The 11,646-nt window shown below is 42.9% G+C and overlaps 1 protein-coding gene across 2 annotated transcripts; it reads left to right on the forward strand.

Annotated features, from left to right (window-relative positions):
- The first annotated feature begins 251 nt into the window (after window positions 1-251).
- On the forward strand, window positions 252-10,037 carry sanbr (SANT and BTB domain regulator of CSR). Of its 2 annotated transcripts, XM_041050718.1 has the most exons (21): window positions 252-967; window positions 1,908-2,059; window positions 2,211-2,382; window positions 2,690-2,786; window positions 2,877-3,115; window positions 3,331-3,389; window positions 3,835-3,995; window positions 4,422-4,508; window positions 4,654-4,764; window positions 4,912-5,035; window positions 5,234-5,386; window positions 6,185-6,327; window positions 6,454-6,550; window positions 6,683-6,715; window positions 6,853-6,952; window positions 7,968-8,053; window positions 8,338-8,366; window positions 8,494-8,567; window positions 8,739-8,827; window positions 9,041-9,123; window positions 9,221-10,037. In XM_041050718.1, the coding sequence occupies exons 2-21, from the start codon at window positions 1,910-1,912 to the stop codon at window positions 9,255-9,257; spliced, it is 2,124 nt and encodes a 707-aa protein (XP_040906652.1). In that variant the 5' UTR covers window positions 252-967; window positions 1,908-1,909; the 3' UTR covers window positions 9,258-10,037. The 2 variants fall into 2 exon arrangements, with proteins under 2 accessions (XP_040906652.1, XP_040906653.1); XM_041050719.1 differs by lacking the exon at window positions 6,683-6,715.
- The last annotated feature ends 1,609 nt before the right edge of the window (window positions 10,038-11,646 follow it).

Here is an 11,646-nt window from a genome sequence, read left to right on the forward strand (position 1 = left end):
TTTCTAATCCGTATTTCTAATCCGTAATGTCTGTTCTTGTAGCCCCTGGCTCTCTATCTCTCTGCCCCTCCTGCTCTCCTGCTCATGTACTGTTGCTGCGAGTGTAACTACCGCCCCTCCTCCCTCTACTCAGCGCAAACACAGGTCGCAAACCCATATTGGCCAATCACGTGCGGCTTGAAGAAAAAAGAGAAAATGAAAAAAAAAACGGCTCCCAATCAGGAGCCGGCTCTAAGAGCCGTTTCATTCCTGACCGACACATCACTGTTGTAGATACGGACGGAACCATTCAAAAAGCGTTTATTCGTCAAAATTATTTTAGGACATGAGCGCTTAGTTCGTCTTTTTAAAGTGCAGCCTGCTGATACACGTTTCCCGTGCCACTGGCATTGAAAATTTCAGTATTAGTACACTTCAGTATTAGTACGTATTTACTTAGCTGGCTTATTTGCTATCTGAAGCTAATGCCGCCTTGACGGACTATCGGAATTTCCGCAGTTATGGATAGAATTGAATATGGAAGATTGAATCCACTTGTGCTTAAATATCTTACAGAATTGATTGCATAGCTACGTTACTCTTAAGACCAACGCAAGATTTGTCCACTTAGAAAGAAATTAGCAAATTGTTAATGGCAGTGTATACCTTATAATTTCTCTTGACATCGCAAAATAACAAGTAACTCGAACTAATTTGGAGAAAAGGCTTGCAACAACAAATGAGCGATACTATGCGACAGACCGGATAATTGTTGGCCGTGACACGTTTGAGGGCTTTTGAATTTACGAGGGGTTCCTAAAGGCAGCAGATCCTGTCCTGCAAAGTTAGCTAGCAGCAGCAATGGATGCAGTTAGCCGGTAGGAGAAGACCGCAGCATCAGCATTGTCCATACACAATGACATAAAACAGGCACCAGCTCAGTTTACTGTACGAGACGACGGGGAGGAATAACTCTGACACCAGATAAGTATGTCAACATTATGTTCTGCTTGCAGCTGTTTGAATTATGTGTAGAGAACCAGCTGATTTAATTTGACCTAAAAGCATCTGATGTTGATGCAGCAGGAGGACAGAGGGACTCGGCCTGCGCTAGCATCACTACTCTGTTGACATTAAGACTGATTTACATCAAACACCTGTATCAGCAAATACATGTAAAAGCGCACAAATCCATGCTCTACCTCCTCTGACATTATCTCGTAGAGAAGCTACGCAGAGCCCTCGGGATGTTACCACCTGGGATGTATTTAGTGTGTGAAAATCACAATAACTTTGACTTACAGTGAATGACACAATGACACTATCGTTAATCACCAAACACGATCAGTCCACATGCATTTAATATGAGACAAGTTATCGTGATATATAGGTAAATGATGGAAATTCACCATTTGAAGGTTAAAGTTAATTTAGTAATATGACTAAATTTCATGGAAGCAGGCAGAAGTGAATTTAAGAAAGACACAATAACTCAGTAATGTAATAATATTTTGTGTATGACTGCTATTGCTTACATACCACATTTCAGGGTAGGGGTGGTACCCTACAAAAATAAAATCACAAATAATTTGAATAAGAGCTGCCACTAACTATTATTTTCATTGTCCATTATATGGTGATTATTTTCTCAGTTTAACAATTTCTCATCTGGGCTATAAAAAGTAGGTGTTTTGAATCTCTAACAGTCCAAAAATATACAGTTTACTATTACATAAGCCAAAGAAAAGTATCAAATCCTCCAAATTGAGGAGCTGAAATCAGAGACTGTGCAACATCCTTGCTTGAAACAGGACTCTAATGATTATTAAGATAGTTTCAGCTCTAATTTGAGCTGAAATGATGAGAATCAAGCAGATAGAGGCATTCACTGTTGACTAACTGTCACTTGTTTCTCTCTGTCTGTGTAGAGATGAGCCGCTTCTGCTCAGACAACAACAACTTTCCCTATGACAACAACGTCCTAGTTTTGGACATGGTGCTGGGCTCTTTGTGGGGGGTACCCCAGCCCATAAACTGGGACAATGTAGCCAAGCTAGTTCCAGGATTCACTCCCAAGGAGGTAACTTAAATGTTGGGTAATTATGAATGCTACCATCCATCCACCCCTCCATCTTTCTTGCCCCATCCATCAGTCATTGCACGATTTAGTATCATCAGTCCTGACCTGTTGATAAGAAAAAAAATCTCATGGCAGTGATGTGATCTTGCAGTGTGCCCGACGATTTGAGGAGCTGAAGAACGCAGGGGGTTTCCCTCATGTGGACAACCAGTGTAATGCCCTGACAGAGGGAAGTACCTCCCCTTCAGATGGCCTGTCCACGCTGCTGGGCACTGGGGAGATGGTGGAGACAGGCAGCAGCCAGTGCACCAGCAAAGTTACAGGTTAGTCAGTGCTGCCCTGAGCAGTACAGATAAAACATGTTTACTTTCTTTTTTATATGCTGCTGCTACAGCTTAGCTTCCTCTCAAGAATAAGTTTAACTGAATTAATACATTTTTTACTGTCTCAGACTGAGATCACTATTTTTTTAGAAATGGTCTCAGGCTATTGAAAACACAGACTACTGGAACAATCAAAATATTTTAGAGCAGTCAGTGCCAAAAAGTGTGCATCTGTGGTATTGATGGTTACTCCTTTTTGATAACTGGGTTCAGCGTGTATTTACATTTTTTCTGCTGGTGTCACCAGGCTCTAAATCTACACTCTCAGGAAGGGTTGGTGCTGTGGAGAAGAAAGAGAAAAGAGTCTCAGCAGAGGAGGATGACAAACCCCAGAAGCCACGAGAGTAAGCTGTAGTAGCTCATCCTCAATCTTTATTAAGTGCTGATGAGCCAACTAACATAAGTATATAATAACAGCTGTAAAATTTTTACAGTCCCAACATGGTCATCCACGTGTGTGATGAGACAAAGAACCTGAAGCAGGATTTCACGTGTCCCAGAGATCTGCTAGTGAAAGAGATGCGTTACTTCGCCGAGTACTTGTCTGTGGACCCCCAGCGATGGGAAGAGGTGGACATCTCTGTTCACTGCGACGTGCAGATCTTTGACTGGCTCATGAACTACGTCAGGAGGAACTCTGCAGGAGAGGGAAACAAGGACAAACCCCGGCTCGGTAACATCCCTGGAAAAACTGTAAAACAATAATAGATACAACATTATTGCCTGAGCTGTCACTTACAGCACCTGTTAGAGTAAATCAGTGGCTGGTGCTCGATTTATTGGTCACTAAACGTGGTGTGTGTTTGGTGGGTCACTGGCTGTGTGTTCTGTGTTGTTTGTTGGTTGTGGGGTTTGCTTGGTTGGTCATGTGGTGTTTGTCGGTTACAGAGCCCAGCAATGTGATCTCAATCCTGATCTCCTCCGAGTTCTTGAAGATGGATACGTTAGTAAGTGTTGTGATGTGCGATGCTAGGTCTGGTGATGTGCTTTGGGCCCCTTGTTTTTCAAATGTAACGCAGAGGAACTTACATTTCTGTGAGTGCTGAAGTCAAATGGTGGAAATGTTCTTGTAGATTTTCTCTTATTATATTTACATTTACATTTATAACACAAATAATTTGAAGTTTTCAAATTCTGGGAAAACAAGAGGCCCATAGATAGAGCTGTGTTAAGTTGGTGTTGCATGGTTGTTAAGAGTGTAGACGTTCTCCAGGAGTTGTTTAGAACGTTTTCTAACTATCCTCATCTCTGCTGTACTTACTTAGGCTCTGTAAGAGCAGCTAACATTGTAACAGTAGTGTTTTATCAGTGTTTGTGAAGGTAGGATCATAGAAATAAAAGTTACAGTGCTTGTGAAAGGCCCTTATAAAAGTGTTACATGTCCATGTTTAGGTGGAGGAATGTATCCAGTACTGCCACAAACACATGAGTGCCATCGTGGCTACACCCTGCAACATGAACTGCATCAACAGCAATCTGGCAACACGCATCGCAGAGCTCTTCAACCACAATGAGGCGGACGACATCAGGGACAAAAAAGACAAGTTCAAGAGGTAAGATGCTAACAGTCAACACAATGTTCAGTCAGTGCACAGACAGAGAGGGAAAAGGTGAAGCTAAGGTGGAGCGAATTAAAGGAGGAAAGCCCTGGAGCAAAGCGCAGCTAAATTGCATATGTATGGAAATAAAATTGAAAATAATATGTGCTCTTCTGTTGAGAGTAACCCCAGTTACCATGCAGAGTGTAGCTGGTTGAATGTTAGTAACCAGTCACTTCTCAGAACATGTCAGTGGCAGCAGGTAGCTGATATAACCGAGCTGAGGGGAGAGTCAGACCTGTGATGATGAGTCATCCTTCCACATTCACTGACTGAATTCCTCATGAGCTGTATCGCTTTACATTTGTGACAACATCACCGTGCAGTAATAAATGGTGTTGGATTTTTTTTTCATTCTTTTATTTCCTTTCACCTTTAAAGCAAATTGTTCCAGAAGAAAATTGAGCGCCTGTTCGATCCCGCCTATCAGAGCAGAGATACACCGGGGAACGCCTCGACTCTCTACAGGTGAGCGGGAGCAGTTGGCTTCTTAGTTTCTCTGTCAGACAGGTTTTTTTTCGCTGCTTTAATTCATTTCTTTGCGTGAACAGTTGTTTCTTTTACCTTAGTTTTTCTCATTGTTGTTATTGGTCACGTGTGTGCTCAATCCCAGGTGTGGTCTGTGTCTCAAGCTGCTAACCAAAGACACAGAGAGGAAGATTTCTTGTGTTCCAGGGAAAATCAACATTAATGCTCAAGGAGAGATCATCTATACACACACCAGGTACAGTGACTCTGCTTCACAGCTATGTACAACGACAGACATACAATCATAGCTTTACCTTTCACTTCTTTATTTCCTGCTTGTTTGAGTTCCTAATCACTGTGTCTGTGTGTGTGTTTTTGTGTGTCTGTGTGTGTGCATTTGCAGACAGAAAAGCTGGGATGTGCATGAATACATCAGTGGTCTGTATGAGGAGCTCAAGTCCTGGGTCCTGGTCTACTGGAGAATCTGGGGTACCATTAACTACCTCACCTGCTCCAGATGCCAGCAGGTTAGTGTGTGTGTGTTTGTGTGTGTGTGTGAGATTGTATGTATGTGTATTGCACAAATGATCAAATTAAAAATGAATAGTGTGATTTTCATACTGTGAGAAAAACCACAATACTCAAGAATGTGTGTGAGGAGAAAGTCAGAGATTGAACCTGATATATTCATCAAGTACTGTGTGTGTGTGTGTGTGTGTGTGTAGGTGTTTGTGTGTGCAGAGCTCACCCACTGCAAGTACCACCCAGACAGTGTTCTGTACCCCGGCCTGGGTGCTGAGAAAGGCCTGCACGGGGCAGGAATTTACCCCTGCTGCAACCAGAGGGTTCTCCGCTTTGACCCCACTGGTATGCCCAAGGTATGGACTCTCTCTCACACACACACACACACACACACACACACACACACACACACACACACACACACACACACACACACACACACACACACACACCCTGCTCCTGTTGTGTGCTAACAGTAGTGTGGAGGTACAACAATAAAGTAAAAGGGAAAGACAAATGAATTGAAAAGCTCATGTTTGATTAAAACCTTTATCAAAATAATCTACTTGGTTACTAATGAATATGAAGTTATCCCATGAATCAAAGCGTGCTTTCACATTCAGGTGGGTTAAGTAATGGCAGTGTTTAATGTAACCATTATTTTAACTTTTGTTTCCATGCCCTCTGCCCACTGCATGCTGGGATGACCACTGACCTCTATTATTCTCCGTGGCAACAGAGAATGAATCAGTGCAGCTCACAGCTCATCCTGACACATAGCACAAAGGTTAACAGGAGCTAAACTGCAGCACAGAGAGACAGATGATGAACAGTGTAACTTACATTTTTAGCAGCACACCTTATCACATTCTCTTTTATAGTGATTACTCAGTGATGGAGCAATGTCGTATTCACCACAGAATGAACTCTGGGAAAAAAAAGGAAAATAGAAACACAAGAGGAAAGAGTGCTCTTATTAGTAGCATTAATACAGGATTAATTCAGTTCATCGCTTGTCATCCTACAGTTTCAGTAGTCCAACCTCATAAATGTCTCTTAACCCACCCAGATATTTAGTGTATGACCAGATATTCTGATACAGTCAACTGTGTGTGTCTGTGTCTGTGTGTTTGTGTCTGTGTCTGTGCGTTCAGGGCTGTAAGATGCGAGACCACATAGTGAACGTACCTGATGAAGAGAACTGTGATGAGGTGACCTCCGCCCAGACCAGAGTCCTTAATGACCTGCTGCTGCACAGAGACGCTGTTTGTTTGTTGAACACACCACCTGCAGAAGGGTGAGCATAAGTCATTGTGTGTGCGTGCGTGCGAGTCATTGTTTTAAAGAAGTAATTTCTGTGAGAAGTGCAAGGAGATGCAGTTTTCTTCTCGTGTGTGTGTGTGTGTGTGTGTGTGTGTGTCAGTACTGAGGAGAGTCCATCCAGAGCAGAAAAGGTTCAGGACTGTGATGTTCTCCTGGAGCCAACTCTCCTCGGACCTCTGAGAGGAGACGGCAGCACTGTGAGTCTCTCAGTCTCTCTTTCTCAGTGTGTTTCTCTCAGTCTGGTGCTTTTCTTGTACCTGTGTGTGTGTGTCTCTCTGCATCTGTCCTTTTCCTGGTTCTGACCTCAGCTACTTTCTCTTTTTAACCAGTTTTCCCTTTTGAAAAACTGGAGTCTGCAGCTGGTAGGACATTTCCCTCGTTTCCTTCATCACACAGTATCTGCTTCTATTCTGGTGTTGGTCCTTTTGTTAGCCAGCTGTGTTCAGAATTGCAGACTCATGCAGGTGTATGCAAAATGCTGATGTGTGTGACCTCTCAGAGACAGCAGTCGCTCCTGTCAGAGGATGAGGAGTACACCACGGGGTCAGAGGTCACCGAAGATGAGGTGGGGGATGAAGAGGAGCTGTCCAAGAAACAAGGTGGAGTAACAGATCTAACACACAGACAAGCAAGCTGATCTATTGGTGTGAATCATGAATCATCAAAATAATATCTAAAGTTATATATATATTTATCTTTCTGTTCAACAAATGGAGTAATGAACTCATCATTTCAGCTCTACAGAGTTTGTACAGTTGTGGGCAGATTGAATAAAAACATTTGTTCCATAGTAACAAAAACACACCTTCAGCTCTTCTCTTTAGTAGTTTAACAGGGTGTAAATAGGATGACGATGACAGATATATGGAGGCTTGATTACAGGCTCATAGCTGTACTTGTCATTACGGTTGTAACCACAGTTTTGTACTGTGTAATGTAATGACAGTTTAATTGCAGTTTATGTGGCTGATTGTGATCAGTGGGCTGTGATTGAAAGTCCTGACAGTTATTAGTGAAGTGATGCTGAGAACATTCATTGGCCTAATGATGTTAATTTAAAAAAAAAAAAGAAAAAGAAAAATCCATTCACTTGGTTGTTGTGGCACATGGATGAACTGAAGAATTGTTGCTTCTTTATAATTATGATTGTAAGTATTTTGTTTTTCATGCTTTTATCTTTAGGCTGAGATTGGCCTGAAAAATTCAGTGACATGAAACATGTGACATGTTGCATCAGTCAGACTTAAGTCGCGTAACATGTGATGCATTCAGGCTGTGATTTGGTGACTAATCACCCCTGACCTCATGAAAAATGTCATTTAATGTTTCACTGAATTTTGGTTCTTCTGACCGTTTAGTTCTGGCAGCAGCTTCTGTTTAACACTGAGTCACTGTCATAGTTTAAATGATCAAAGTACAGAGAGGACACGCTGATGAAACGCTGCTCTATTTACGGCACATGGCTTCTGCTCTACCCCTCACTCTACATTTTCATCACATCTATTTTTGTCATTTCATTGTTCCAGCTCTTACATTTTGCTGCCGTTGGCCAGCAGGTGGCGCCAGACGCCGTTAGGCACATTCATCATAGTTGTTTGTTGTCCCTCTTTCCAGTGGCCAAGAAGGCTAAGAAGGCCCACAGACCTCTGAAGAAACAGATGTCCTCTCCAAACTTCCAACGCAAAGAAAAACCAGAGAAAGTGAGTCAGTGATTTCATTAATGTTCACTTCATATTCCTCAGTGAGTTAAAGCACAGAATGAAACCTGAACACTGGAAAGATTAGTTCACTGCATAGCAAATGTTTTCATAGAGAAAATGTTTTAAATATAAATATAGAACATCAAGACTTTTTTTCATTTTTGGTTATAAATATTAGAAGTTGCTAATTCAACTTTAGATACTCTGTTAACATCACATTGTTTTATCTGTGACTTTAAAAGCTGCACTGTTCTGATTTCTAAATCTGATTTTCCCTCCCCCAGTCGCAGACCAGGGACAACACACCGTTCACGTGAGTTAATCTGCAAACAACCATCATTTGGAAAGTCCTCATACACAATTCACACATTACACATTTCTGTGTCTGTGGCAGTGTTTGTTGTTATCCATCTGGTGCCTGTGGTGTGTGTGTTTTGTAGAGTGAGCGTCCAGAAAAGTAAGTGGGACAGCTCTCGCTCCATGCGCTACAACCAGGACGCTCAGAGGGAAGAAGGTAAATGAGGAGCCTCCAGGACATGAATGTTTTTAATGCTTTAATGTATTTCGACTCATCAGTTAAGTACCATCCATTCAGATCAGCCTGAGACTGAGAAACTGAGTTTAGATCAAGTTCTGTCTTGTTGTGTTTCTATTGTTTGTGCTGATTTTTGTCTCTGCAAACCAGACCAGCGCCGCATGGTGGAGATCATCGGCCACCTGACTAAGATGAGGTTTGGAGACCAGGAGCAGAGCAAATCTAAGGACACTAAGGAGGTGTGTGCCTGTTGGTAGATACACATGTCAGATGTTGTGTAGTATCACACTGCTGGAAATGAACGTTTTACCAGGATTTGTGGTTTGAATTCACTTCTGGTGGTGATGGCTGATGTTGAGCTGTCAGCCCTGTTGTCCTAGTTTTTGCAGCTGCCTGATGTCAGATTGTTTTTGGTCCTGACTCTGTGTGTGTGTGTGTGTGTGTTATTGCAGCCTGCAGGGGGAATCTACTCCAGACTGGAAGCACAGTTTAAGAGTACCTCTCAGGCCAGACAGAGTTCAGAGAAGACTCCAAGGTACTCTGTATAGTGCTGTACACACACACACACACTTTCATATCGGCTTATCTTATATTTCATAATTAACCCTCCTCTTCTTATTCTGGCTCTGTAGATCTAAAATACGCTACGCTCAGATCCGGACCACATAAAGGACTTTGATGGGAAAAGGGGCACAGAGCTGCTGAAGTGAGGCTACAGAAGAGTAAAATATCTTCCCACAGGCAGCTCCTCTCACACGACCACCACTTAAAACCAAGCTCTGGACTCTCTCCTCACCCTCACCCCCCCTGTCAGCCCTCTCCCCCCTCCGCTTAAACTCAGGTGACTACGTATGGATCACCATTAACCGCATCCTCTGTTCTCTCAGCTAGCTTTTTATTTGTGCAGCTGTGACCAGTCCTTGAAAAACAAGGTGAACTCTGGATCCAGCTCTTAGGGAATGCACTTTGACTGATCTCAGTGTTCCTTCAGGACTGTTTTGTTTTTGGACCCAGACAAGTGGGGGTTCCTGCAAAGGACAACACGAGAACTGCTCATGTAGGCAACTGAAATATTTTCCGACAGCCATCTTACTCGAAGATCTGAATTGTTTAGATCCAGTGAACTCCGCATTTGAGAAAATAAAAATCTTGTTTCAGAGAAAAGGCCACATCCCCCATCTGCTAAAGGCCAGATGGAGTATGAAATGTTTACTGCATCAACACAACTCAGCCTGTTTGAGCTAAAAGGCTGATAACAGTACATCAGTACGTTTAACTCTGTGCTAGTTCTCATTGTCTTCTGTGGTAAAGCGCAGCCAACTGGAAGAGACAGATGCCACAGTTACTGACAGATATTCCCCCCAGTTCTGGTAGAGATTATAGTTCTAGTCATTTCTATCTGTACTGGAATGTGAGAGTGCTGTTCGACACTGGGACCAATAAAACATGAATGACATTGAACTCAGGCCAAATCTTCATTTGACATGTTCTTTCCGTGTGTTGTCCACTGGGTGGCAGCACATCACCTCAGAGGAGACACTGGGCCCTCAGAAGTCAACTTTGCCCCAGTTTGACCACAACCTGTCACCTCTGCTCCCACTAACAGCCAGGTGATATCACAGGACTTAACTCTGTGTCTTTTTTTTCTTTCCCAAAAGTCAAAACAAACAAACAAAAACAGTTTCAGATGAAAGTGAAAGTCCTGGGCAGAGCTGGTATGTGCCTGTGTGTAGAGGGTCAGCCACTCTCTGTTGGAGAGGCACCAGTCGCTGGGTGTGCTAACCTGGCTCTTCCTGTCTAACTTACTCACAGGGGTATTAATAACCCTGCCTGCCCACTGTGCAGACACAGAGCAGGGCATAAGGGGGCATAGAGCGTAGAGAGTAGAGTGGGCAATTTTTATGTATTTATTTATTTTTGGTGGGTGGGCGGGGGCTACCCCAGCTGTTCCCTCTTCTCCTCGACAGCAAATGCCGAGAATGGCTGAGGATCTCTGGATCTGGGTCAGGAGGGGAGGGGGTAGGATGGGGGGGGTGTGGAGGTGGGGGTCCAGTTACAGCCAGGCTGAATTATGGTCCCAGAGAGATGGTAAGATATAAAGCATCAAAGTAGTAAAACTCCAGAAGAAAGAGATGTTGAGTTCACAAAAGACCACAGGCAATGCAAAAAGTAGTTTTACTGCTAGTAACCACAAAAACTTTCCTCTGCAGGGGTGTAAGAAACAGGCTTCTGGAGCCAGAACTAACATAAAACCCACAGCTGACAGTCCTGACTTTGAACAGAATCAGTGTAAGTACCATACAGTTAACCACTGAGTGTTTACCTGAACGTCTGACGAAGAGTGTTCGAGTTAAAGTCCAGCAGCTTCCTGTGTGGTTGCATCAGAGCTGACAGGTTGCTGGGGTTGCGTCGGATGAGTGTTTCAGCTTTCAGTGGCGAAGCATCATCATAACCTTTAACGTAATACCAGTAAGTTAACAGGGATTAGTGGCAGCGTCAACTTACACAGCACCAACCTTGGCCAAAGATGCCTGAGCGGAAATGGCCGGGTGCCACGGGAATACTGCTCGTATGACAGATGACATCCGTCATCATCTCCATCATCGTGCACCTTTCCCTTCAGGATTTATGTCAAAGTGTTTTGAGTTCAGGTCGAAACAGTCCAGGTGTAAGCGTGGATCTAGGTTTGTCATTTCGCTGGGACCAGGACTAAACATATCCTTTTTATGTTTTAAAAAGATATTTTAACTTTTTAAATTTTTTTTTATTTCTCCAAAATCACTCGTTTAACTGGACAGTTTTTTGATAACATGTCACTATTCAAACCAAAACGTCTCCTCATCACTAAAGTTGTCATGTTTTTATGACTGTAGCTGGTTGATGAGGTTATATTTTCTGCTCTGGATGAGACTGAAATTCTTCCACTGACCAGCTGAGTGTCATATTGTGAGTATGCAAATATAAGAATAACTTCAAACAGTACAGGGCTGTGCAGACGAAGAGACAGTATAATTACTGTGATGTTTAAAATTCAGTTTTCTGATTTTTAACGAAGGCA

Source organism: Toxotes jaculatrix, chromosome 11 (genome assembly GCF_017976425.1).
Source record: "Toxotes jaculatrix isolate fToxJac2 chromosome 11, fToxJac2.pri, whole genome shotgun sequence".
In the NCBI taxonomy this organism is placed as follows: Eukaryota; Metazoa; Chordata; class Actinopteri; family Toxotidae; genus Toxotes; species Toxotes jaculatrix.